This window comes from Phocoena phocoena, chromosome 1, assembly GCF_963924675.1.
Source record: "Phocoena phocoena chromosome 1, mPhoPho1.1, whole genome shotgun sequence".
NCBI classification, from domain to species: Eukaryota; Metazoa; Chordata; class Mammalia; order Artiodactyla; family Phocoenidae; genus Phocoena; species Phocoena phocoena.
Window position 1 is genome coordinate 35,494,315 of NC_089219.1, and position 25,547 is coordinate 35,519,861.

At 57.1% G+C, this 25,547-nt stretch overlaps 1 protein-coding gene across 1 annotated transcript in view; it reads left to right on the plus strand.

Moving 5' to 3' along the window:
- The window catches only part of SZT2 (SZT2 subunit of KICSTOR complex), a 47,394-nt gene extending 21,929 nt beyond the window's left edge, over positions 1 to 25,465 (plus strand). Inside the window, exons 19-72 of the mRNA XM_065880773.1 lie at positions 78 to 246; positions 447 to 561; positions 675 to 788; positions 989 to 1,159; positions 1,324 to 1,418; positions 1,660 to 1,783; positions 1,890 to 2,054; positions 2,146 to 2,350; positions 2,655 to 2,770; positions 2,881 to 3,127; positions 3,996 to 4,137; positions 4,279 to 4,371; positions 4,510 to 4,588; positions 4,691 to 4,984; positions 5,141 to 5,282; positions 5,462 to 5,557; positions 5,646 to 5,709; positions 5,942 to 6,127; positions 6,475 to 6,642; positions 6,731 to 6,818; positions 6,918 to 6,989; positions 7,167 to 7,368; positions 8,196 to 8,295; positions 9,019 to 9,148; positions 11,101 to 11,253; positions 11,360 to 11,462; positions 11,552 to 11,657; positions 11,744 to 11,855; positions 12,487 to 12,605; positions 12,722 to 12,886; positions 13,167 to 13,251; positions 13,415 to 13,579; positions 13,668 to 13,835; positions 14,191 to 14,342; positions 14,770 to 14,936; positions 15,030 to 15,127; positions 15,216 to 15,348; positions 15,464 to 15,594; positions 15,726 to 15,826; positions 15,900 to 16,076; positions 16,276 to 16,543; positions 16,646 to 16,725; positions 16,810 to 16,935; positions 17,061 to 17,260; positions 19,190 to 19,280; positions 19,520 to 19,600; positions 19,683 to 19,757; positions 21,996 to 22,209; positions 22,633 to 22,786; positions 22,925 to 23,047; positions 23,155 to 23,560; positions 23,692 to 23,808; positions 25,117 to 25,185; positions 25,322 to 25,465. Of these exons, the coding sequence (XP_065736845.1) occupies positions 78 to 246; positions 447 to 561; positions 675 to 788; positions 989 to 1,159; positions 1,324 to 1,418; positions 1,660 to 1,783; positions 1,890 to 2,054; positions 2,146 to 2,350; positions 2,655 to 2,770; positions 2,881 to 3,127; positions 3,996 to 4,137; positions 4,279 to 4,371; positions 4,510 to 4,588; positions 4,691 to 4,984; positions 5,141 to 5,282; positions 5,462 to 5,557; positions 5,646 to 5,709; positions 5,942 to 6,127; positions 6,475 to 6,642; positions 6,731 to 6,818; positions 6,918 to 6,989; positions 7,167 to 7,368; positions 8,196 to 8,295; positions 9,019 to 9,148; positions 11,101 to 11,253; positions 11,360 to 11,462; positions 11,552 to 11,657; positions 11,744 to 11,855; positions 12,487 to 12,605; positions 12,722 to 12,886; positions 13,167 to 13,251; positions 13,415 to 13,579; positions 13,668 to 13,835; positions 14,191 to 14,342; positions 14,770 to 14,936; positions 15,030 to 15,127; positions 15,216 to 15,348; positions 15,464 to 15,594; positions 15,726 to 15,826; positions 15,900 to 16,076; positions 16,276 to 16,543; positions 16,646 to 16,725; positions 16,810 to 16,935; positions 17,061 to 17,260; positions 19,190 to 19,280; positions 19,520 to 19,600; positions 19,683 to 19,757; positions 21,996 to 22,209; positions 22,633 to 22,786; positions 22,925 to 23,047; positions 23,155 to 23,560; positions 23,692 to 23,808; positions 25,117 to 25,185; positions 25,322 to 25,465 (7,660 nt within the window). The remainder of the gene's footprint in view (positions 1 to 77; positions 247 to 446; positions 562 to 674; positions 789 to 988; positions 1,160 to 1,323; positions 1,419 to 1,659; positions 1,784 to 1,889; positions 2,055 to 2,145; positions 2,351 to 2,654; positions 2,771 to 2,880; positions 3,128 to 3,995; positions 4,138 to 4,278; positions 4,372 to 4,509; positions 4,589 to 4,690; positions 4,985 to 5,140; positions 5,283 to 5,461; positions 5,558 to 5,645; positions 5,710 to 5,941; positions 6,128 to 6,474; positions 6,643 to 6,730; positions 6,819 to 6,917; positions 6,990 to 7,166; positions 7,369 to 8,195; positions 8,296 to 9,018; positions 9,149 to 11,100; positions 11,254 to 11,359; positions 11,463 to 11,551; positions 11,658 to 11,743; positions 11,856 to 12,486; positions 12,606 to 12,721; positions 12,887 to 13,166; positions 13,252 to 13,414; positions 13,580 to 13,667; positions 13,836 to 14,190; positions 14,343 to 14,769; positions 14,937 to 15,029; positions 15,128 to 15,215; positions 15,349 to 15,463; positions 15,595 to 15,725; positions 15,827 to 15,899; positions 16,077 to 16,275; positions 16,544 to 16,645; positions 16,726 to 16,809; positions 16,936 to 17,060; positions 17,261 to 19,189; positions 19,281 to 19,519; positions 19,601 to 19,682; positions 19,758 to 21,995; positions 22,210 to 22,632; positions 22,787 to 22,924; positions 23,048 to 23,154; positions 23,561 to 23,691; positions 23,809 to 25,116; positions 25,186 to 25,321) is intronic.
- Positions 25,466 to 25,547: the final 82 nt, after the last annotated feature.

Genomic DNA, 25,547 nt, shown 5'->3' on the forward strand with positions numbered 1-25,547 from the left:
CCGTGGACCAGCTCCCAACCAGGTGGCGGTGGGTTGGACTCTCCTTTCTTCCAGGCTCAGAGCCCTTCCTCCTTTAGCTTCTCAACAGATGATGACAACGATGTGGAGGTGGAGGCCCTGGAGGGAGACTCGGAGCTCAACCTGGTCACCGAGGTGTGGGTGGAGCCGCAGTATGGACGAGTGGGACCTGGCCCTGAGAGCTGGAGGCACCTCCAGGACTTGGCATACTCTGAGATCCCTCGAGCTGTGAGTGGCTTCAGGAGTACCCCACCACTTACCAGGTTGGGTGCATCCCCTTGGGAGCAGCACAGCTTGGCGGCTTCCTGGTCCCCCTGAGTCTCCGTGTTCTGAATGTCCGTGACTGTGAGGGCTTCCTTGAGAGCTGGAGGCTGGGGTCCTCTCGGCCAGGAGGGGCTGACCCCTGTCCTCTGCTGTTCCTCCTCTAGCTCCACCCTCGGGATGCTGCCTGCATAGGCTCCATGCTGAGCTTTGAGTACCTGATACAGCTGTGCCAGAGCAAGGAGTGGAGTCCCCTGCCCCCGGAGCCGAGGGTCTCTGATGGTCAGTGGGGAGGGGGCCCCTGGGGAGGAGCAGGGGAGCGGGTGGGGAGAAGGCAGCCACAGGCAGGGACTGTGGGCCTCACTGCGCTCTTGTCTTCCTTCCCTCCCTCCCAGGCTTGGACCAGGGAGGAGACACCTGTGTCCACGAAATCCCTTTCCGTTTTGACCTAATGGGACTATTGCCACAGTGCCAGCAGATCCAGATGTTCTTCCTTCTGCTTTCCAGAGGTGGGTGAACCTTGTACCTAGAGGGCCAGCCAGCCAGGGGGTGTTAGAATACAGAGGGCAGATGAGTCTGCGAATGAGCGGAAGAGTGAGGGGGCAGGAGGGGGCTGGGAGGCTGCAGGAGGGGCCGGGCTGGTTGGGGCTGAGCCGGGGCGCCGGGCAGCAGGAGACCGTTGGTGCTGAGCAGAGTGTGTGTCGGGCAGAGCCAGAGGGCGTCCCTCTCGCCGAGGGGCCCTGTCCCGCCAACGACATGGTGCTGTGCCTGCTGCACAGCTGCCTGGGGCAGGAGCTGAGTGACCGGGAGATCCCGCTGCCCGCCGCCGACCAGGCCGCCTTCCCGCGTGAGGTGCTGCGGAGGAGCTGCCACAGTCCACGTGAGCCCCCGCCTCGTTCCCGGCACCGGACTTCGGCCCAGCCGCTCTCCCCCACCCCGCAGGGTGCCTTCTGTCTGGGTCTTGGCCTCCCCTACCCTTCACCTCAGAGCCCTGCCTCTCTTGCTGGCCCTGCTCTCTCCCACCCTTCTCTACCCGCATTGTAGGTCCAGAGGGGCCACCGGTAGGGGACTGTGGGATCCTGAAGGATGAAGCAGGCGGCAGCGCCCAGGCCAGCGGAGACTCAGTTCTTCCCACCCGGGTCAGCACTGGCGCATCTCCTTGAGCCCTTTGTCATAGTGACCTCCTGCCGTCCCCACATGTTCACACCCCAGCTTTCCATCACTGGGGATACTAAGTGCCCCCCTCCACTGACAGGATGCCATCATTCCCCTTGGTCCCCGATCTTGCAAGCTATCCCTGAGGATGGACTCGGGCGGAGGAAGAGAGCGGGCATTGGATGGTCCCTTATAGATGGCTCTAAGTTTGTTTCTCTCTTACAGAGTCTAGGCCCTTCTGAAACTCTCGGGCCTGTCAACTCTGCCCAGCTCCCTCAGTGGCGCTGCTATGCAAGGCTTGTGACCCCCCAGCATGTATTTCTGACTTTCCTCCCTGCGACCTTCTCAGGTACCAGCCGCAGACCTCTCTCACTGACCCCCTCAGATACAAGCCCCGGAGCTCCCTCCCCAGCCCATCAGGCGGCTCTGAGTTATGTCCTGCTTTTCCTCTTCAGATGTCCAGCATCTGGCTGCCTATGGCCTGGAGGGACCCTCTCAAGAGGAGACAAAGTCTAAGTTCGAGGACTGGAGTGGGGCTCCCAGCCTGAAAGATCTAGGAGGAACCGGGGTCAGGGCAACAAAGTCCCAGGTCCCCATCCTCAGTGTCACCCCAGCCAGCGGTAAGGCTGATGACTCTGAAGTCAGTTAAGCAGCAGCGGAAATGGGAACAAATAAGAGGGCTCAAAGCCATGTGCCACCTCTTGCCCACAGACAGTGTCCAGAATCCAGGAGAGCTGAGCCCACCCTTCCATCGGGACTTACCAGCTTACACTGGGCGCCAGGCTTCACAGACAGAGGGTGCAGATGGGCCCCGGACGCGGTGTCCTGTCTACATCTATAGCTGTTCCCTGGAAGCGCTGAGGGAGCAGATGGTGGGTGTGCAGCCCCCTCAGGCGCCCCGAGACCTCGTCTTCCGGTGAGTGCCCTCAGTGTTGACCTAGGTCCTCTCCCAACCCCCAGCCAACCATAGCCCCCAGCTGTGGCTCAGATACATACTCAGTGGTACGGGCAGACAGGTTGATGGTCAGTGGCAGGAGCTCAGCTTCTGAGCCATGTCCTGCCCGTTTCGTGCTGGACTTCCTCAGCACATCAGTTGAGCTTGCTGGGCCGTGGATACATTTGGTAGGGACCTAGGGATGATCCACTGGAAGGTTGGGGATGGTGAGTCTGAGGTGTCACCAGGGGAGCTGGCCAAGCCGTCTCTTTCCTCCTGTTGCTAGGACTCAGCTCCTCGACCAGCCTTCCCTCTCCTCAGCCTGGATGGAGCCCAGGCACAAGGAGGCAGCTACCCACTGTGCCTTGCTGCAGGAGCACGCACAGCGATGCTACGTCCGCGGTGAGTGTGACGCCGTGGCAGGGAGGAGCCCACTTTGCAGGATTACGGGCGTGGGCACTGGAGAGGCCCTTGCAGAGCTTGACCCTCGTGGCCCCTTCCACTTCCACTAGGGCTGTTCCGGAGCTTGCAGCAAGCACAGAGCGTGACCTCGCAGGACATGCTGATAGCCGTGGACGCCTGTGAGGAGCTACTACAGGAAGTAGACATCACCCCTTTTCTGCTCGCACTGTGTGGCCACACTCGGGGTTTGCCTCATGCACCCCCAAGCCCTGGTCCTCTCAGCCCTGGGCCCTTCAGCAGCAGTGTGGAGGAGGGCCCCGAGCCTCGGGAACGAGCTGTCTTGGCTTCTGAGTCCAGGTTGGGATGGTCCTTGAATGACATATAAGGGGGCACACAGACAAGCCCCTATAAGCAGGGGCCTTCTGACCTGGGGGAGTGGCTATGCACGGTAGTCCCCAGCCGTGCTTTGTCCTGGCTTCCCACCCCTCCTGCCCAGGCTTCTTTCTCCCATTTGGCACCCACGGCGGTCCTCCTCTCCTACTCTCCTTGTTCTCCTGGCTCTCCTGTTCTGGTGTGGAGTGTTGAGCTAGATTAGGGGTGGGGAGTTGTCAGTGGCCGTCAGTGAAAGTAGAAGTTTGTTCTGGGGACATTCACATAATAGTAATAATCCCCCAAACTGTGAGTTTCATAGAGGCAAAAACTGTTGAAGGGAGGGAGAGAGGCATGCAGACAGACGGCCACGTGTCTGGTGTCTGCAGTGGATCAGCACTGGGGACACAGAAGGAGCGGAAGGATGAGTGCACTGATGATGCCCAGATCGAAGTCCAGCCCAGCTCTCTCTCCGGAGGTCTAGATCCCACACCTTTCATGCCTCCTAAACGAGTGCACTTTCTTCCCACCAACCCTTGCTTCTCCGCCTGTGTCCCTCCTCCACAGTGAAAGATCTCTTCCTCCACCCACTGGTCCAAGTTAGAAAACTGGGAGTCAGCCTTACTCATTCCTCTGTTTCACAGCAATGTCCAGCCACTAAGAAATGTGGAGGTTAGAGCCAAGACGGGTGGGTTGGCTCTCCCGGCCTCTTCCCGCCCGTGTCGTGTGCTAATAAGCACCCTTTCTAGAGGCGAAGACAGACAGGTGTGTGCTGCTCCCACTCGGGAAGCAGGCTCATTTAGGCCTTGATGGTTCCTAACACTTCACTGTCCCTCACCCCACCCTGACCACTCAGCATAGAGACCGAGGACCTAAGCGAGCCTGAGTTTCAGAGCACCCGTGTCCCTGGCCATCCAGACCCTGGCCTGGAGATATCTCTGACAGACGTCTGCCAGCTCAGAGGAGAGGCGCGTGATGCCCTGCATAGCCTCATCCAGGTGAGGGTAGAGAGGACAGAGTCCTGCCTGCACAGGGGGACCACTCCTGGGTTGGGGGTGTATAGGTGTCTGTTCTAGGGTGGGAGCAGTGTCCTGCCGAGCAGTGACTGACATCGTAGCCTCCTTCTAACCCCCAAACAGGAGAAGTTCCTGGAGATCAGCGGTCTCTACTTCCGCACAGTGCCCTCCAATCCCCACTACTTCTTCTATTGCCCTCCATCGAGCAGGCGTGAGGTGAGTGGCTTTCTCCCTTACCTCCCTCCTACCCCCAACCTGTAGCCCCAGAGGCCCCACTTGACCCACCCGGATCCTCTTAACTCTCGGTTCCCTGAGGCCCTGCCTTGGATCATACTGTCTCTTTCTTTTGCCCAGGATGAGGGCCCCCGGGACGCAGGAGACAGAAAAGTCAGTGACTTGGAGTTCTCAGAGGCTGAGCTCATGGGAGAAGAAGGTATATAGGCAAGCGGGTAGAGGTGGAAAGGCTGCTTCAAGCCAGGATTCGGGGGCCTTTGCTGCCAGCCTATCCTGTTGACCACATGACGTGTATCTCTAGGAGACACATCTGCCTGCTGTGTGGTCACCGAGAGTGACCCAGAGCTGGAGGTGGAATACCTCGAGAGCCGTGAATCAGACCTGGGGCCTGCTGGGCTGGACTCCGCCTCTTTGTCAGACGCAGATACCGTGAACCCCGATGAAGACTCCTTCAGCATCCTGGGCGGCGACTCACCCACGGGGCCCGAGAGCCTGGCACATGACCTGCCACCACTCTTCCTGCACCTCACATGCTCTGTGCGGCTACACGGCCAGCACAGCTCAGTACCCGTGTGCAGCCTGCCCACCTGCCTGGGTGAGTTTGGGGTGCCTAGGGGAGGGCCACTGGTCCGATGCAGCCTGTCTGCCTGCCTGGGGAGAGAGCCTACGGGTGTAACTCTTTAGCCCTGGAGACTTGGAAGCTGTGTTCATCCCAGGGCTGCAGTAACCCCTGACTTTCCCCCTCTCCCAGGCCAGGTGCTTTCTAGTCTGGAAGGCCCCCCCATTGGAGGCCGAGTTCCTCTGCGGGACCTCAGTGTCACTCTGGACGTCTTTGTGCTGACCTTGCCCCTGGAAGTGGAGCTCCCCCCGACCTCAGACCCTCAGCACCACCGGTGGGACAGCAAGTTTGGTGGGGGGTATCTGGGGTCTTGTTGGAGTAGCGGGACCATTAAGGAATCTGGGGGCACCTGGGGACTAAGGGTACCTTAAGGATTCCAAGAAAGGAATGCTGAGGAGGCCCTAGGAGGATAATAGCTGCTGACCTTTGACCTTTGCTCCTACCCTGTTTCAGGTCTACATCTGAGAGCAGTACGTCCTTCCCACGATCCCCAGGGCAACCGTCCGATGATGGCCTGGGGCCCCCACTGCCACCTCCAGGAGAAGACAGGTACTTCCTTATGCTCCCTCTCTGAGTTCCTTGTTCCCTGTTGGTTTTGTTTTCTGGAAACCAATATCTAAACCTTTCTTCCAATTAGGCACCCAGGACTATCTAATTTGGCCACACCCCACAGACTGGCTATTGAGACCACCATGAGTGAGGTGAGGGCCTTCCCTCCCCCAACCTAAGTGACAGCCCCTCAACACTGTAACTGACACCCTTTCCATCAGATGGTGAGGTGAGGCACCCTGTTTATGCTGGGGTCCAAGTGGGGCCTCTCTCAGTCTGTGAGGTGGAGTATCTTCCAGTATCTTCTAATCTAAGAGTGCAGTGATGTCCCAATCAGCATGGGAAGTGCCCTTCACCACTTCCTGGGTTGCTCTCCGCCTGCAGATCCGCTGGTTGCTGGAGGACGAGATGGTGGGGGCACTCCGAAGAGGGGGCCTCCCCCAGAGCCCCGCCCTGCACCGTGCAGCTGCCCACATCCATAGCTCTCTTGGACGCTCCACCTGCCTTCGCCAGACTCTGCCACTGAGCTTTGTGTTCGGGCCAGAGCGTTCCCTCACACAGTTCAAGGAGGTATGCTGCCCTCAGAATGCTCCCTGGTCACCTGGGCGCCCGTCCGTCCCTGGACTCCACATGCACAACCGGAAGGCCCTCTCTCAGTTTGAGTTCACCTCCTCACCCTATTGTTTGACCTCTACCCCATGCCTGGCAGCCCAGCTCAGTGGGAAGAGACCCAGCTCCACCTTGCCACTGGGCCTGTTGAACCTTAGGCAAGCCACTGAGCCTTTTCGTAACTCAGCAGTAGGGATGCTAGTGTCTGCTTCACCAGGTGGTTGTGAGGGTCTGATGAGGAAGTGTGGGGCGCCGTGACCGGGGAGGGCTGTCCTGCCTAACCTCTGCCCTTGGTTCCTGCTCCCCAGGAGTTCCGCCGCCTCCACCTCCCTGGGCATGTTCTTCTTGAGGACGCTGACAGCGGCTTCTTCTTTGTGGCAGTTGGCCAAGAGCCAGGTGGGTCCCATGGGGAGCCCCCTTCGGCGGCCTGGGCTTGGCACAGCCAGGAGGACAGGGCGGAAGGCGTCGAAGGGGAGGTGAGTCTTTCCTGGGCTGACCTGGGAACGGAGCAGGTGGTGGTGGAAGTGTGGGGCCTGTACTCCATCCTGACCTCCTGCCTCTCAGGCCCTGACAGCCAGCCCCCAAGCCCCTGGCTCTCCAGAGGATTCTGAGGGCCCCCTGCTCATCAGTCTGCCCAGCCTGCCCCAGCGAGGTAAGAGAGGACTTGCACCTCCCTGGCCCTGCTTCCACGTTCAGAGGGCATCCTTGGCAGGATTGAGAGAGGCTCCAGGCATTTCCCTTCTCTTCCCAGGGAGCCAGCCTGGGCCCAGCCGGGGACTCAGACTCATGTCCAGTCAGGGCAGTGTGGACTCAGACCACCTGGGTAAGCTGGGGTAGGGCATGGAAGACTAAGCTGATGGGAAGTGGACTCAGGGCTGCACAGTGAAAGGTCTGGGCAGGGCCATCAGTAGGGACTAACCTGGAGGGGCACACCGAGCTGATACACTTGGGGCTCAGATGAGCCTAAGGATGGGGTTGAACTTCAGCACGTTTGACACAGGTTACGACGGTGGCAGCAGTGGCTCAGACAGTGAGGGTCCCAGTGAGACCCCAGGTGAGAAGGCCCCCTTCACGCTGCGGACCCCGCCCGGCCCGGCGCCTCCACAGCCTTCGCTCGCGGGCCTCCCTGGGCCCTGCCTGCCTGACTTCTGGCTCATCGTCCGGGTGCTGCAGGACCGTGTGGAAGTGTATGCACACGCGCGGTAAGGAGCAGCGGGGCCCTACACCCGACTCTGATGTTAGCTTCTCCCTGGTCCCACGTCACCCCTCTTCAGTGTCGTTAGAAGGCTAGACTTGGGGCTGAGAGTTTGGGTAGGGGTCTGACTTGTATTCTAAGGTTGAGGGCTCCTGACCACTTCCCACAGACTGTAGCAAAACACATCACTCTGCTTTCCTAATGGAGTTGAAAAGCCGATGAGGATTTTGGTTCCTAGCCGAGCATTAAGGGCATCTGTAGTTCACAGCAGCTTCAGGAGCTGTAGATACATAAAAATAATGGATGATAGATAATATTTAACAAGTACTTGCTATGCAGCAGGCACCGTTCTAAGTTTTTTACACGGATCAACTCATTTAATCTGTAACAGCCCTGTGAGGTATTACTATCCTCGTGGTCTGAATGAAGAAACTCCAGCACAGATAAGTTAAACACTTGCCCAAGGTCTCAGTTAGTAAGCGGCAGCGCCAGGATCCATACCTAGGTATCTGGTTCAGTACTGCTGTAGTCACAGTGTTGAGAGGGGTGGGGGTGCTGAGAGAAGGGAGGACCCACCATTCTGAGGAAGAAGATCTGAGGGTAGAGAAGGCGAGCTGCATGATGGAAGCCTCAGCATGGCAGCTGGTGAGGCAAGCATGGAACCCAGGCTTCCAGAATTGCTATCGAGAATTCCATCTTTCCCAGTTCCCATCTTGTTTACTTCCCCTTGTCCAGTCCTCCTTCCTTTTCATGGTTCCTCTTGGCGCCAACTCCCATGACACCCTCCCCCCATTCCCTCCCCATGCAATTCTGTGTCTGATCCATCCTTCCCAGGAGCCTGATTCGGGAGGACGGGGGGCCAGGCACTGAGTGTCGCCACCTGCAGCAGCTCCTGGTGAGGCGAGTTGGGGAGATCTGCAGGGAGGTCAACCAGGTAAGAGGCAGCCGGGGGCAGGGCTTTCCAGGCATGGGACACAGCCCAGATGAGGAAGGGGTTTCCAGGAACTTGACCTTCAGAGGCTGTTGATCCATCTTGGATGTTTTCTTTGACCCTTAGTTACTGGGATGCTATTACTCCCCAGGCTCCCTACAAACTGGGGAGCTCTCCCTAACCCACCCCCAGGGTGGGTTACTCTCTCGTCCCCTCCCAGTGACTGTGAGATGCTCCCTCTCATTGCACTGTGCTACCATTTGGGACATGATAGTGAACAAGACAGAGGAAAACCCTGACTCTCTGGAGCTTGTGTCAGGTGGAGGAGATAGACATGGAACAACTAAAACACACTAACTACTTCCGCTACAATTGTGAAGGCTTCTACAGAGGAAAAGCAGAGACTGGTGTGAGAGCGTATAACAGGGATCTGACCACCTGCAGTGTCAGGGAAAGCTGGGAAGAAGAGATTTTTTTAAGATGGTGAGCAGATTCTGGCAAAGAGGAGGGACAGGTGTTCCTAACTGGGCTTCAGTGCTCAGAGCCCGGAGCCCAGTGGCTGTCAGACGTCATCTCTGAGCTCCCAGTGGTTACAGGTGCTCTTTTTGACTTCTTATCCCCAGTGGTAATGGGCGTTCTCTCCAGCCTTTGATCACCCCTTACCACCCCCACCATTGTATGGGGGAATATTTCAGCTCCCTGAGACCTCGCTCCTTCTTCTCCCAGCGGCTGCTGCTTCAGGACCTTCATGACAGTCACGTGTGTAACTCTCTTCTGGTGGCTGAGAGTGAAGAAGATCTATGGCGCAGCGAGACGCCCTTCCACTCCCGTCAGCGGGTACCACTGCCCAGTGATGGTGAGTCCTGCCCAGTGATGGTGGGTCCCACCCAGGAGCCTCCCTCCCCAGGGGATGCCGCTGCCCTTGCCTTTATCGAAGACTCTGTTGAGAAGCTGCGGGTAGAGTCACCATTAACTGGCCATCAGTGCCAGGTAATACAGGGAGGGCAAGGAGGAGAGGACAGAAAAGGATCACCAGGTTTGGCTGTTGCGAGTTCATCAGTGACTTTAGTGAAAATGCTTTCAATGGAGAGACGGGAGTAGAAACCAGAGGAAATGGAAACATGAAAGGATGTTCAGGAAGAGGAGCTGGGACTAATTGGTCTTTCAAGTAGCCTGGCAGTGAAGGAGGAGACAAAGTACATCCGGCAGAAACTAAAGGAAGGTGGGAGGCAAGGCAGGAATTTAAAATAAGGTAGAGACTTGAGCACCCTTATGTTCCACGGGAAAGAGCCAGCAGAGGGGGAGAAATACAGGAGAGAAGGTACACGGAAGAGGCCCCTGCTGTGACCTGTCTTCCTAAATGCACGCCTCTGCCTGGCCCTACCTTGTTTTCCAAAATGACCGTCTTTCCCCTGCAGGGTAATAGACAGGGCCGAAGAAGGGGGCAGGGGCATCGTGGACAAGTGGTGGGCCCCTCACAGGGGAGAAAAACAAAGGGGTGGAGCCTGAGGGCCGGTAGAAGGATTTGCCTTCTGATTGGCTGTCCCTCCACGCAGGCAGGCAGGCAGGCAGGCACAGAACCCTTCGGGGTTTCTGAGATTTGTGCTCGTGGTTAGGAAACGTGATAATCTGAGATTTCTGGTCGTGGTTAGGAAACGTGATAATCTACTCGAGATGGTAATTGAAGTCTCCGCAGTTCTGCTCCCTTCTCTTACTCCTCATGACCTCTCACCCCAACTCACAGAGGAAAGCCGGATCATGCCATTCCTTTGCCATTGTCTCTCTGTTATAAAAGTCAGATCACTCCTTATCTTTAACATTCTCAGCAAGTCTGTGGATGAACGTTCCTAACAGCTCCGGGAGAGTACATCTCTCAGCTCATCCTGGGATGTATTCCATATCAAAGCCGAATCCCCATAACTGATGGACTTCCCAGGGTTTTGAAGCATCTTCTGCAAATTGAGTATGAGCTGTGACAGCCAAGCACTTTTACTTCACAATGGCTCCCAGCAGCCCAGGACATTAGATCAGTCAGAATCCAGACCCAGCCCTTCCTCATTTTAGTCTCTCCATATGGTTTTGCTGAAACCCTTAGCAACCAGCATTCCATTCCAGACTCTGCAGCCTTCCAGATATCCTGCATGCTGCTCACATCTGACAGCAGCTTCTCTGGGAAACCAAATTGCCACCTTGACCTACCGGAAGGTTCCTCATCGACCTGGAAACCTAAAAAGGGTGGATTGAGGCCATGGGCTATGGCCATGGGCTCTCGCGTAGAGCCACACCACCCTTTGGGTTCTCTGGGATAGCTGTCCTCCAAAGCACAGGACGTAGTTTCCCCCCACTTTGCTGCATGTGTGTGTAAGCAGTCACGCCCTTTTTGTTTTAATGGGGTTATTGTTGCAACTCCCAGTGAGTACACAAGGGGGGTGTATGTTGTGTACCCCGTATGTGTATATGTATGTGTGTGTATATGTATATGTGTGTGTATATGTATATGTATATGTATATGTTGTGACAGGCTCAGAGTGTCTTGGCATTATCTTCAGAATTTTCTCATGCTTTGCCTTGCCTGACACCTTTTCTTAGCTCCTTCTCCACATCTCCCTGACATAGTTCTGAAAACCTTTGTGCTGTGACTTATCTTCCTAAAAGCATGGTCCTATCTTATTACCCAGAATGACCATCTATCCCCGCTGCAGAGTAATAGGCCCGAGGAGTAGGACAGGTAGGCCGGTTCACAGGTGAGAAGTCTCTGAGGGCAGAGGGCTGTGTCCCATTTCTGATCCACTGTCTCCCTTCCCCCAGATTACACGGCTGATGAGAGCTGTGGACCCCGAGGGTACCTAGCAGCCACCATGCAGTTTGTCCCTGGCCATTTCTCCTGTGACGTTGTGTGGGGAACCGTGATTCGAGTCCACTCACGCCTCAAAATGGGGCCCAGCATGGGGGTCTCTCGGGGTATGTGATTGACATGAGAGGGCAGGTAGAGTTAAGGGGAGTCGAGGTTGTGTGTGTGGGGGGGATCTGGAGAAGGGAGTTTCCTAAACCCATGTTCCTCTCACAGCCATCCAGGCCCTGCGCTCTGTGCTCAATGCCTTCTCCGTGGTGAACCGGAAGAATATGTTTGTTTATCAGGAGCGAGCAACGAAGGCTGTATACTATCTGCGGTATGTGGGCCCTGAGAAGATGGGCTACAGCATGGGTTAAGGTTGGTGCAGGAGGAGGTATGTCCAAAGCCCTTGCCACTCTTTCCCAGGCTCCTGGAGACGTCCTGCAGTGAGCGGCCATGGGACGGCGATGCCCTGCCCCCGTCCCTAGCTCTGTCCCGAAGCCAGGAGCCCATCTACTCTGAGGAAGCCTCGGCATGTATCCCCCCACTCCCTGATGCCCCCGTGCTCCCTCATACTTTGCTCCCTGGAGCCGGGCCCTGACCAGAGTTTCCCTGCAGGGTCCTCGTTCCCCCCTGGACATGGCCTCCAGCCGAGGTTCAGATGCTGCTCGTCCTGTGGGCCAAGTGGACAGACATATCCAGCTGCTGGTGCATGGCGTAGGGCAGGCAGGTGAGGGCCATGAGGAGGGGTAGGGGAGTGACCAGATGAGGTTCCAAAGTCCTCTGGGACTTCTCTTCTTCTTATGCCAGCTCATGCTATGCTCTGGGCTTCTCTCGAGCAGGAGCTGGGTGGGAAAGGACAGGCTCCTGGGGTGTTTAGGGGTAGGACCTGTCGCTGACTGAAATGCAGCTTAGGGAAGAGGAGCTGTAAAAGTTGACACCCAGGTGTCTGTCCTGGATGACTGTGTGGATAGATGGTGGTACCACTGGCCAGGTACTGGGGCAGGTTTGGGATGAAGATGATGGGTTCGGTTTGGGATACGTTGAGCCTGAGGCATCCAGTAGGCAACTGGCTCGTTTAATTTATTTATGGCTCAAAAGTGTGCACTAGTCTTGGGCTAAGACTGCGACATAGGAGGTAGTTGCTATTATTATCCCCATTGTATTGAGGGGGGCACCGAGGCTTTGAGAGGTTAGACTCACTTGTCCACGGTCATGTACGAGTAGCTTGGCAGAACCAGAACCTGGTGTTGGCCGCCTCTGGTGCACGGGAGTCTGTTTGAGTCTGGGGTTAAGGGCTGGGATGGGGGTAGCTGGATCCTCCGCCCGTGTCCCCACCTTGCCACTGTGGCTGTGTCCAGGTCCCGAGATCACAGATGAGCTGGTGCGGGTTCTGCGTCGGCGCCTGGATGAGGCCACCCTGGACGTCATCACAGTCATGCTTGTTCGGAACTGCAAGCTGACGCCGGCTGATGTGGAGGTCAGCTCCCTCCCAGGCTCCCTGCATGGCTCCTCCCACGCAGCCAGCCGCAGGGATGGTCTCCGCGGGAACCTCTTCCTTCATCTCTGACTCCCCTTCCTTCCCTCTCTCTGCAGTTCATCCAGCCCCCAGGAAGTCTGCCCTCGGAGGTGCTGCATCTGGCTCTGCCGCCCTCCTGCAGGCCCTGGCTTCCTGCCCTGGCCTGGTACCTGCGGCAGAATCTGCTCATCTTCCTGCACTCGCCCAAGTACACAGACAGCAACAGCCGGAACCACTTCCAGGTGAGACTGCACGCACCTCTCCCCACCCGCTTGCACCAGGCCCTCCACCCACCACACACCCTTGCTGTGTAACTGTTTGCTACAGATGCCCCCTGCCAATGTACCTTTGCCCATGGACCTGTGTACACCCAGGCCCCCCTTCCCTGGCCTTTATTATCTACCTGTGTCTTCCTGTGCTTTTACGTGTAGCTGTCCCCCACTTCCCCTTGTGGATACCCGTTCCCTGATGGCATTTGTCCATTTGCCTGGTCTTAGTGCTCGGTGGCCGTTCTCTCCCCAGCATCCACTCCCACCACAGGGTGGCCTCCCCGACTTGGACATCTACTTGTACAACAAGCCTGGAGGACAAGGCACTGGGGGCAAAGGTACAGTGCAGGGCCTGGGCCCGTGGCACCACCAGGCATGGGAAAGCCTGTTCCTGTCTCGCGGCTGAGGGCCTTTCCCAGCCTTGCACCTGAGGGGGATTGGGTGGGGTGGGGCAGGGCCTGGAAGTCCCAGACCTGAGCTTTCCTATGGATTTCTACCCAGGGGTCGCCTGCATCACTCTAGCTTTTGTGGATAAGGAGGGAGCCCCCATCTCACTGGCACCATGCCCCCCCTCTTCTCCGGGGCCCCCAGACCCACTGCAGGAGGAGGAATTTGAGCAGCTGACTCAAGTCACTCGCTGCCCAGTCGTGCCGGATAACTCTTCAGGTAGGGAAGCTTGGTCAGAGGAGGGGGTGTTTATTTAATGCTGTAGAAACCAGGGACACACTCAAGTGGCCCCCATTCTCTCCTCCAGCTCCGAACGGGGCCCCACGGCTTCGACTGGATGTGTGGGAAAAGGGGAACATCAGTATCGTGCAGCTGGAGGAGAAGCTCCGAGCAGCAGCTCGCCAGGCCCTGGCTGATGCCATCATGGAGCTCCGGCTGCTGCCAGCTTCACTATGCACAGAGGACACGGCCCCAGGTGTGCAGGGTCTGGAGAACCTCACAGGTCTAGGTGCAAACGTGAGAGTCTGGGGAGACGTCACAGAGGCCCCATCTGAAATACACGTTCACAGTTGTCCATCACCTTCCCTGCATCAGCAAGGTGATATGCCTTGGTAGAAATGTATGCATGCTGGTCCCTCACTCAGAGGGGGAATATGTGGTCAGGAACTCCCTTCACACACACACAGCCATGCACCTTCAACTGCATATACTGCCATTCAGGAACAGGTAGAGTAAGTGGCACATCACTCTCTTACCAGTCTCGGGGCTAGGTTGTCTGAAATGGGGATTGATGGTCAGTGACAGGAGTCTGTAATGTCTGGTGCCCACAGGAAGTCTCAAGAGCGGGTCATTGGAAACCAAGAGCCCTGCAGGCCAAGCTGGCATCTTTCCCCCTGGCCCTGGCCCTGGCCCTGGCCCTCGCCCTGGCGAGCCTGTGACACCCCCAAGCAAAGCTGGCCGACGTAGCTTCTGGGATATGCTGGTAATGGGAGAAAGGGAGGTGGTGAAGTTGATATCTGCCTTCTTGTCTGCCTCCTGTCTCCCCTACACGCCCCGCCCCAGATCTCCTGTTGTGTAAAACTGCTCTGTGCCTTGTATAGGAGTGTGCAGAGCGTGGCAAGTTCTCACCGATACAGAGATACAGAGAATGCCTCAGCTTGTTAAGTGCTTTCACTTCCACTTTTCCTGTCAGATCCTCACAGCCTGCATGATTGCAGCAGGCCTTTCACCAGTGAGGTAGCTGAGGCTCCAGAAAGTTGAGCAGCCTGTCCAAGGCTGCTTGGCCAGCCTCCAGGGCCTAAACCCGGGCCTCCAAATCCTCCAGGCTCTCGTTACCGTCCATGATGCCTCCGTCCTCCGCCCCGTTCCCCTTCCCTTTAGCCCCTCCTCATTTACTGCATTGTTGCCAGAGTAAAACAGAATGTGGGGACTTGGGTTCCCCGAAAACAACTGATGACATTGTCCTGGATCGGCCAGAAGACACTCGGGGCCGGAGGCGTCACAAAACAGAGAGTGTTCGGACTCCCGGTGGGACTGAGCGGGCAGCAGGCCCAGAGTCTGGAGCCCAGAGACAAAGGTGTGTGTGTGTGGTCACAGGGGATGTTGGGTGCATGTAAACACAGCCGTCTTGTATGTGGGTGCAAGGCTGTTACTCCTGCTGTGTCTTCAGACGCAGGACCACACAGCTGGAGGAGGGTGAGGCAGGCACCCTGCAGCCTGTGTTTGCTCTCGTCGCTCAGCGCTGGATGGAGTTCATGGTTCAGATGGGTGAGACCCCAGCCCCCCTCCCACCCTTAAGCTCCTGCCCTGGTCCCCATGCCACAGCCCCACCGTGACTTCTGTGTCCTGGATCCAGGATGTGCCTCGGTGTCCAGGAGCTCCACTCACGTGGTGTCCCGGTTCCTGCTCCCATCTGTCCTGTCTGAGTTCACCACTCTGGTCACCTCAATGGCTGGAGACACCAGTGTCCGCATCTTTGAGCAGCATTTGTGAGTTTGGGGTCTCACGGAAGCTGAGGTAGGAGAGGTGGGGGCCTGGCCCAGGAGGAGATAACCAGGGAATGGGGCCATGGATGGTCTGCTTTCTGTCCGTCCCTCCCACTAGGGCTTCTGAGCCAGAGATCTTCAGTCCTTGTTCCCTTGGACAGCTGGGCCCAACTCCCCGCCCGGCAGCTGAGCGGCATCTGCTGCTTCTGGGAAGGAACTTCTCGCAGTGGAGGAGACCCACCCAGCAGGGTGAGGCCACGGCCCGGAGGAGGGTGGGCTCAGAGTGACTGACCCTGGAGCCGCTGACCCCGTGGGACGCAGGGTGGGATCGAGGGGGATCGGCCCCCAGACCCTCATTTTGCCCCTCCCTGACCCCGTAGCTGCCAAAGCCGTACAGCGCTTCGAGCCAGGAGGCGACGGGAGCTTGGGGCGAAATGCTCCCCGGCAGAGGTTCTTGCTGCTGGAGGTCATGGACAAGAAGGTAGACGTGGGGCCAGGGGCTGGCTGGGAGGAGGGGCTCCATGATCCCACTGACGCTGAGCCCTGACTTCCAGCTGCATCTGCTGACCTACAACTGGGCCCCAGACCTGGGGGCGGCCCTGGGCCGAGCACTGGTTCGTCTCGTGCAGTGGCAGAACGCACGCGCCCATCTCATCTTCTGCCTCCTCAGCCAGAAGCTTGGGCTCTTCCACCACTACGGCCAATTGGACTTCCCAGTGCGCGACGAAAAGGTGCCTGCTGCTCAGGTTCCCTCCTCTCCTGAGTGGTCAGCTAAAGGAAGTAGCAGTTCGGGAACAGGAGAGGGAGGGGACAGGCTGAGGGCAGGGGCAGTGGGGAGGGAGAGTCTGAGAGAGGAGGCCACGGGGGCGGTGGGAGAGGAGGTCTGAGGGCAAAGGCCATGGACCCATTGTGAGGCTCCGTCTCTCTTAGGAGCCAAACCCATTCCTGCTGCCGACCATGGAAGCAGAGACCCTCATCCGGAGTGCAAGCCCCCCTCTGAGCCGCGAGCAGGGACGGCTGAGTGGGTCCTCTCGGGGTGGGGGCCCCCTTTCCCTGGACACATTCCCCTTCGATGAGGCCCTAAGGGATATCACGGCCGCCCGCCCCAGCTCCTCCCTCGGCCCTGTGCCCAGACCACCCGATCCTGTCACCTACCATGGACAACAGTTCCTGGAGATCAAGATGGCAGAGCGCAGAGGTGAGGGCGCTGAGCCAGGAAGCGGGCAGGGCAGTCTGTGGAGTCTGGCAGGGCCAGGGGTGGCCATTCCTGGGGGCCGCTACTAATGCCTCCAACCCCCAGAACTGGAGCGCCAGATGAAGATGGAGAACCTGTTTGTAACGTGGCAGCAGCGCTCCGCCCCAGCCAGCATGCCCATCAGTGTGAGTGGCCAACCTGCGTCCTCTGGGAGCGTCCCATGACCCTGCCCTGGCCACCGCCCCAGTGCTCACTGCCCATTTCCCCAGGCCGGGGAGCTGGAGACCCTGAAACAGTCATCCCGCCTGGTGCATTACTGTGCGACGGCCCTGCTCTTCGACCCCGCAGCCTGGCTGCATGGGCCCCCAGAGACCTCTGGGCCCCCGGAGGGGCAGGTGAGGCTCCAGACTCTGGATTTCTCCTGTGGGACCTCCCTTTACCCAGCGGGGACCTCCATTCCTCCACCCCTGCTAGGGTGGTTGACGGTGGGTAGAGCCTTTCTTAACCTCCACTCCCACAGCGGCGCCACCGCCCTGAGTCAGGGTCTGGGAGCCGAGAGGCCTCCGCCAGCTGCGACTCCTCGGATGGGCCTCCACCGGGCGCCCGGGAGGAGCCTTGGCTGAAGGAGCTGAGCTTGGCTTTCCTGCAGCAGTACGTGCAGTATCTGCAGAGCATGGGCTTTGTGCTGGTGCCGCTGCGGCCCCCCTCGCCCGCCCGCAGGTGAGCGCGTCTCGTCTCCCCACCCTCCTCTCCTCCTCCTCAGCAGGTGTTGCCCCACACACCCTTCCTCTTGGGTCCTATTTGGGTAATTTGGGCCTTGCGTACATCCATCTCATCAGGCCCGCACACACACGTGAGGATCTGGGACACCTACCTGCAGCCCTCAAGCACATTCCGTAAGCCTCACACATCTCGTGGAACTCATGGCCACGTTCGTACACAAACTGGGTACATTTTCACAGAGCTGCTTGCCCACGTGTGTCTTCTGTGCTTTCACGCTGGTGTCCATCCACACACACCAGTCCTGTACAAGCTCTTGGACCTGGGTCTTAATGATTGTTGTCCTGATGACCTCCTGACCTCTCCAGAGATTTACATAGTTCCTGGCCCAGGAAGTTCTTTTCTCACCATGTTTTTTTTTGTTTTTTGTTTTGTTTTTTTCTCACCAAGGACTCAGCAATGGGCCTACTCGCATCACCGTCCTCTGGCCTGTTCTTGGTCATGTTCACTCACTGGCCAGTAGTGAGAGGTCTGAGTCATGGGAGGTAGTAGACAGCTCCTCTGGCAACACCTTCCATCTCCCCAGAACGCAGTGAAAACTCTGCAACCACCTTTCCCATCCTGTGTCAAGTCTCAAATTCCCATTTCTATGGCCCGTGCCCTATGCCCCTCTCAGCGTCTGAGCCTCCAGATTCTATGTTCCCAGCTCCTTCCCAGTGGCTGCATGGGAAAATGTCTGTTCGTGTTATGCTGTTGCTTTCGTGTATCCAGATGTGTGAGTTTGTTTTCTCCCTCCTCTCTGCTTTCAGTTTGATACTTTTTCAGACTAGTAAATATAAGTTGTACTTCCTTACTCAAGATGCCCTCTTGGCCCAGAAAGCCAATTCCAACTCCTAAGCATTTTTGTAACCAGCTCTCTACCTCCCAGGCCTCCCTCTCATTTCCAGGCCTTAGGAAGAGAGGACAGGCCTGCGCCTCTGGGACATTTCATTCAGCACCCCTCTCATTTCTCAGTGACAGACCCCAGGAGGAGCTCTCTGCTCATTGCCCCCCACAGCCAGTTCCCAGCTGTAGGGATTTCTCTGGAGTTCGCATCCTTCCCATTCAGTTATGTTCTTCCCGGAAATCAGAATTCCCTTTTAAAACCAAAGATACTAGGATTAAAAATATGTTTCTAGAGGAGAATTTAAAGTCAGGCCTTCCTTCCTCTCCAGTCTCTAACCATTACCAATCACTAGTTAGGTCTGGTCCCTATTTCCTTGAGGATTAAGTGGGACATTTCTTGCCAGAGGCTTTGAACCCCCAGCAGGAGTTCCAGTGGTTTATAGCTCCTGAGTATGAGTGCATCCCACTGGCCCTTTCTACTTTGTCCTCATTCACAGTATTTCTCTTTTCCCTTTGCCTCTGAGTTGAGAAATGAAGAACAGCAGGCCTGTGGAACACTGAAAATGCCCTTCCCGGGTCAAAAGAGAACCCCTTTTCCCTCCCAGGGGAATGTCCCTAACCAGGGCATCAAGCATCTGCTTGCACTTTCCCCATGAAATCTTAGGCAGACATCACACTCTCCCCTCCCTTGCTGTCCACAGTAAGCAGGTATCTCCATCCGCTCATAAGTGTCCCCCCCCAGTCACAGCAGCCTCTGCAGCTCTACCCTCACCCTCTCACTGGAAGAGAGAGGCCTGGTCTCCGCCTCCCCCTTAGAGCAGCAGCTGCTGTGGAGAGAGCCCCACCCCACAATCGAGCCCTGGACTCCTGGCCTAGCCTTGCCACTTACCCACCGTGGAACCCCAGGCAGGTTCTTCCCTTCTCTGGGCCTGTCTCCTCTCCTGCAGAACGATTCCACGTGAAATGGGTTCTGGGTCTGATAGCCGTGACCCTTCACCCCACTGGCCTGCCTCACCCCCTTGTCCCTCTCTTCCTTTTCTGCAGCACCAGCCGGCTGCGGGCCATGGCTATCCTTGGAACAGAAGGTCGGGGCTCCTTCTCCTGCCCGAAAGCCAAAACTGAAGGGAGCCCCAAGGTAACACGTCGTCGTGTTCCTTCCCCAAGAGTGAAATCAGTGATGCCTCAGACACCAGCATCACTGAGCCTGAATTATTTGCCCAAGGCCTAAAGCGGGGGGCTCTGGGTGATGACTGAGGTCATTGATCCCAGCCTGACACCATTAAAGTCACTGACCCAGGGGACTTTTTCCCCGATGGTCCAAGGCTGGTAAGCCCCCTGCCCTTGCCCCTGAACTCGTCTTTTTCCTTTCTGCAGAGCACTGGCTGTCCCGTCACCACGTACCACCTGCAGCGGGCACTGCCCGGGGGCATCATCCTCATGGAGCTGGCCTTCCAGGTGAGCAGAAGGAGCTCTACATGGGGAGAGCCAGGCCCACCCGTCTCTCGCCCTCCTGACCTCATCTTCGTCCTCTCTCCAGGGCTGTTACTTCTGTGTCAAACAGTTTGCCCTGGAATGTTCCCGAATCCCCATGGGGCAAGCTGTCAACTCCCAGGTATGTGGTGGGGACGGAGGGCCGTGAGGTCTCAGGCGTAGTCAGTGCAGCCCCAGTGACCACCTGGTGCAGGCGTCTGGGCCATTCCAGTGCTCTGCCTTCCTCAGGCACCAGTCTTACTCTGTGGTAGTCTAGACCTGTACTCAGCCATGGCACTGGGGGCAGAAGGCAGTGCAGTACAGTGGCTGGTCTGGCCCTGTGGTCATTCTGGCACTGACCATACATGGGTAGACAGTGAGGACATTTGAGCAGAGCGGGTAATCTGACACATGTGTGGGTCGGTGCCATGGGCAGTCCTGGCCTCGTCTAGGGCTGGGGACAACCTGGCACTGTCCATATAGTCACTAACACTTAGAATGTGGACTAGAGTCCCCACTCACACAGCACAGCCCCCCACACTCAGTTGTTATTTCTGTCCCTGTCTGACTGCCTGAAGGCAGGGCTTCTGCACCCCATGAGGTTCTGAGCACTCAAGAGGGCTCAGAAAGAATGAGTCGCGACTGAGTGTGGTCGGAGACCCGAAGCCCTCCAGCCTTGAGTGAGTTCAGCCCCTTCGTTGTTTGGCTTCTGCCTTCCTTGTGCCTCGAGTTGAGTTTCTGAGAGATCAGGGTCTGACTGGGTGCAGTCCGTCGCCCTCCAGTACAGATGGCACACACTCTTCCCGTATCTGGACAGCTCAGATCCAGCCCACAGGTGTGGATGCCTGGTCTAGTCATCACAGGATAGTGAGATCCAGGAAAGCTTGGTGATTTTAGTGCAGGAACCTACCTGGCCCAGGGCACAGAAGGGAGATTGGACAGGCAGGTACTCTTTCACACTTTGCTGTAGTATTGGCGGGAAGGACCCACCCCATTATTCTCTTGAGCTTCTTGAAGTCCTGGCTGCCCTGCCCCCTGATCTCCATCCAGCTTGGCTCTCTCTGCACCTACATATCTAATCTCTAACCTTACTTAGATTTCTAAGTTGCTTTATTATAGCTATTACTTATTTATTAACTGCTTAGTATACATGCTAAGGGAAGAGGAGAATTTTACTCCTACTGTACAGATAAGGAAACTGAGGTTCACGGAGGTTAAGTGATGTGCCCCAGGGCACACAGCTAGTTGCTGGCAGTACTAGGGTTGCAAGCTGGGTCTCTGACTCTGAGGCTTATCCTTGGTTACTGCAGTTTATCACGCAGCTCTAAATTTATGAGGACCTTTCCTTTATCTCCATGGTAGATGAGGAAACTGAAGCAGAGAGGTTGTAAGTTACCCAAGGTCACGCAGCTACTCTGACTCCTAGGCAACTGCTGCTTCTACAGTCACTGATTTCCTTTCCTGTTAATTTTTATGCCCTGTGCCCCCAAGGGCACGGTCAGGTAGATTCTGCCATTCTAGCATCACCTATCCAACTGTTAACACACTCTCAGTAACGCTGATTTACACCAAGAGAAGCACCAGCTCTGTGTCTCTGCCCTCCTTTCTTCCTCCATCAATGGTTCGTTCGTTCATTCATTCATTCACAGATGAATTAGAGGAGGCCAGCCCTGGACTAGCCTTGGCAGGATGTCCCAGATGAAGCTTTACAAATGAGTGGGAGTTAGCCAGCTTTGGGGACCAGGGGGAGCAGCATTCAGGCAAACAGAACAGCAGGTACAAGAGTGTAGAGAAAATATGTAGTATACGTCGCAAGAGCAAGTAATTTGATGAGAAGATAAAGCTGGAGGGATGGGAAGCGACCAGGAAAGCCTTTCTAATAGTGAGTAATTACACACCTGGCCTACCCTGACCACCCTGTTTAAAACCACACCTGCTTTATTTACTGCTTGATTTTCCATAACCATCTACTAATGTGCTATTTATTCTGCCTAATGTTTATTGTCTTATCTCCCCACTACTAGACTGTAAGCTCCTTGAGGGTAGGGGTTTGTATCCCCAGCAACTAGAACAGTACCAGGTAGGCACGTGGGAGGCACTCGACAAGTATTTGTTACATGAGTGAATCTGTGCCAGACTTGAGTGGAGACTGGGATACAGAGTAAAAAAGGTTCACGTCTCAAAATGGTCAGTTCATGTAAACAGAGTTACAACACTGTATAATGTAATGAGGAGGGCTTCTCACAGAAGCGTTTCTGGCAGAGGGGCCCATGGCGACGGGGTGAATCTTGAGCTGCCGTTTTCCAGGCAAGGAGGGAAGTGAGACGGGCGGGCAGCCTGCCACCGTTTCCTGACCAGGTCCTCCCTCCCCGCTCCCCAGCTGTCCATGCTGTTCACGGAGGAGTGTGACAAGGTGCGGGACCTGATGCACGTGCACTCGTTCAGCTACGACTTCCACCTGCGCCTCGTGCGCCAGCACGTGCTGGGCGCCCACCTGGTGCTGAGGCACGGCTACCACCTCACCACCTTCCTGCGACACTTCCTGGCCCACCACCCTGATGGGCCCCACTTTGGCCGCAATCACATTTACCAAGGTCGGTGCCCAGGGGCAAGCCAGTGAACCCGGAAAGGAACAGGCCGCCAGGTGTCTCAAGCCAGGGCCAGGGGGACCACTTCCGGGGACCTGACCTTGTCTCTGCCTCTCCTGTCCTATATGGTCAAGTCGCCTCATGTCACCTGGACCCTGTCCCCATGTCTCTGTCTTAAGTTCTTCTCAGTCTGTTTTCATAGCAAGTTTGGTTTAATTTTCGTAGCAAGCAAAGTTTAGATCCTGTGTCGTGTGTACCCTGCCCCCTGTGTGTCCTGAGCCACTTCTGTCCCATCTCCATGTCCCTCAGGAGCTCCCCAGAAAGAATCGGCCTGCTTGCCCATCAGAGCCTCAGGGATTCCCATCCTCCGGCCCCACCAGATCACTGTGTCTGTCCCAGGCTCAGTGTCTCCTGTAACTCGCCCCTCAGGGACCCTGGAGCTCCCAACTCCACTCATTGCTGCCCACCAGCTGTACAACTACGTGGCCGACCATGCCAGCTCCTACCACATGAAGCCACTGCGGATGGCCCGGCCAGGAGGCCCGGAACATAACGAGTACGCCCTGGTGTCGGCGTGGCACAGGTAAGGCGAGAGGGGATGCCTGGAGCCGGAGTCGGGGCCATCCTTGCAGTGGGGGACCTGCGTTTTCTTGGACAGAAGGGGTGGGGTTGGCTTCATCAGAAGCTCAGGCTTGACGTCTCCCCAACCCCCACCACACAGCTCTGGCTCCTACCTGGACTCTGAGGGACTTCGTCACCAGGACGACTTCGACGTGTCTCTGCTTGTTTGTCACTGTGCCGCACCCTTTGAGGAGCAAGGAGAGGCCGAGCGGCACGTTCTGCGGTCAGCAGATCCCCTGCCTTGAACTTGCCCGTTGCCCAGCCGCTCCCTGCTGTTGCCCTGTGTCTCTCCTGCTGTGACCGTCACACTCCTGCCCCTCCCCACCCTAGGCTGCAGTTCTTCGTGGTGCTCACCAGCCAACGAGAGCTCTTCCCCAGACTCACTGCTGACCTGCGCCGGTTCCGGAAGCCGCCCAGACTGCCCCCTGAGCCAGAGGCTCCTGGGAGCTCAGCCGGTAGCCCTGGGGAGGCCTCAGGGGATGGTCTGGCCCCTGGACCGGCTCCCCTCTTCCCCCCACTGGCTGCAGAGGTGGGTGTGGCACGGGCACGGCTGGCTCAGCTGGTACGGCTGGCTGGAGGGCACTGCCGTCGGGACACCCTTTGGAAGCGCCTCTTCTTGCTGGAACCACCAGGACCTGATCGGCTGCGACTAGGGGGGCGCCTGGCCCTGGCCGAGCTGGAGGAGCTCCTAGAAGCAGTCCATGCCAAATCCATTGGGGACATTGACCCCCAGCTGGTAAGCAGCTGTGGGTTCCAGAAGGGGCTGGGACGGAAGCTAGGAATTCCACTGGCAGCCCCGGTAGAGGTTGCAAGGGTCTCAGAGGTGGTTCTGGAACAGCAGATCCATGCCTGTGGACCTTCCCCTAGGACTGCTTCCTGTCTATGACGGTCTCCTGGTACCAGAGCCTGATCAAGGTTCTCCTAAGCCGCTTTCCCCAGAGCTGTCGCCATTTCCAGAGCCCAGACTTGGGAACTCAGTACCTGGTAAGTCTCTTTGACCTTCCTCTGAAAGGGGAGACACAGCAGAAATCCTCATCAGAGAGATGATAGGGTCCCCCTCAAAGAACCCCAGTCTGACTAAACAGGGAGGCTGAGATGGAGTGACCACACCGGTAGATGGATGTAAAACCTTTCAAGCACCAAGCCACAGCATGTGATTCACTGAGAATAACCTAGAGCTGTGCCCTCAGGGCTCACAAAAAGCACAAACTTTGGCTAGCGATCCTGAGGGCCAAGCCAACCTTGTGAGTGGTTGCTCTTGGAGGTTCCAGTCCCAGAAAGGACCTCCTGGGCTTTCAGGCCTTTTTACCAAAGTGTGGTCCTCACACCAGCAGCGTCAGCACCACCTGGGAGCTGACCGAAGTGCAGACTCTCAGACCCCACCCCAGACCTGCTGGCTCAGAACCTGCCTTTCAGCCAGATCCGCAGGTGATTGGTACGCACAGTAGAGGTTGACAGGTTGCTGGGAAGGACAGGTAGAGAGGAGAGCTATGGCAGTGGGCACAAGCCTGGGGATTGAGAGCCTAAAGGATGGCCCCAACGAGAGCAGCGATCAGGAGAGGAGACATTCAAGAGAAGATTTCAAAAGAAAAGGTGCTTGGTCTGTGGTAAGGGGTCCTGCGACATAGTGCTTGTGGGGAAGACAAGTTTCAAGGTGTGACAAAGCAACAGCCGGAGAAGCCGAGGTTAGTTAGGGTAAGGCTGCGGTGGTGCAGGTGGGCGTGAGCAGGTGGGGATGCTTCTGTGGGTGGCGGGAACGCCGAAGCAGGAGTGGGTTTGGGGGAAGGGTGAAGAATCTGAGGCCCAGGAGGACCTTCGAGGACCACAGTCTAGAAGGTATATGGGCATCGGGGATTGGCGCTCAGGAGAGAGATGTAGGCAGCACTTAAATACAAACAGGTGGTGACTGAAGCTGGGCATAGAAGAAACTGCCCAGGGAGAGATCACAAAGCTGAGCACCAGGGACAGGCATCAGGGAGGCCAGAGACACGAAACCCAGGAGGAAAGGAGGGCTCGCGTCAAGGGGAGAGAACCCTCCTTTGCTTCTGGGCTTCAGTGTGTGAGCTTACGCAGGGCCTTCCAGTCAAGTACCACTCGCTCATCCTGGTGAGGCTGGACAGGCTAACCAGGGGCCAGTGAGGACGAGGACCGAGGTTGGGCTTGGAGGAGGTCCTGGGCGGCCGTGCAGTGTAGGTAGGGTCAGGTGTGGTGATGGGAGCGGGCCCCACTCTCAGGACGCCCTCCAGGAGGGTGTGTGCCTCACTCCGCATCTCATTCTGTCTTTTGCTGCAGGTTGTGTTGAATCAGAAGTTCACTGACTGTTTCGTGCTCGTGTTTCTGGATTCCCACTTGGGAAAGACGGTGAGAATGGGAGGGGGCGGTGAGGGGCTTTGTGTCAGCCTAATGCTCCATCCCAGAGCCTGCTGAGGTTGGGGAGCCCTGCTCCCTGGGCTCAGCCTGCCCTCCTCTCACCACCCCCGCCCCGTGTTCCCCACAGTCTCTGACAGTGGTTTTCCGAGAGCCCTTCCCGGTACAGCCCCAGGACAGCGAGAGCCCCCCTGCCCAGCTGGTCTCTACTTACCACCACCTGGAGTCCGTCATCAACACAGCCTGCTTCACCCTCTGGACCCGCCTCCTCTGAGGGATGGACCACTGAATGTCCTCGAATTATGGCTCTGTAGGATTGCCCACTTGCAGCAGGACTGACCAGCCCTCTGGGCACC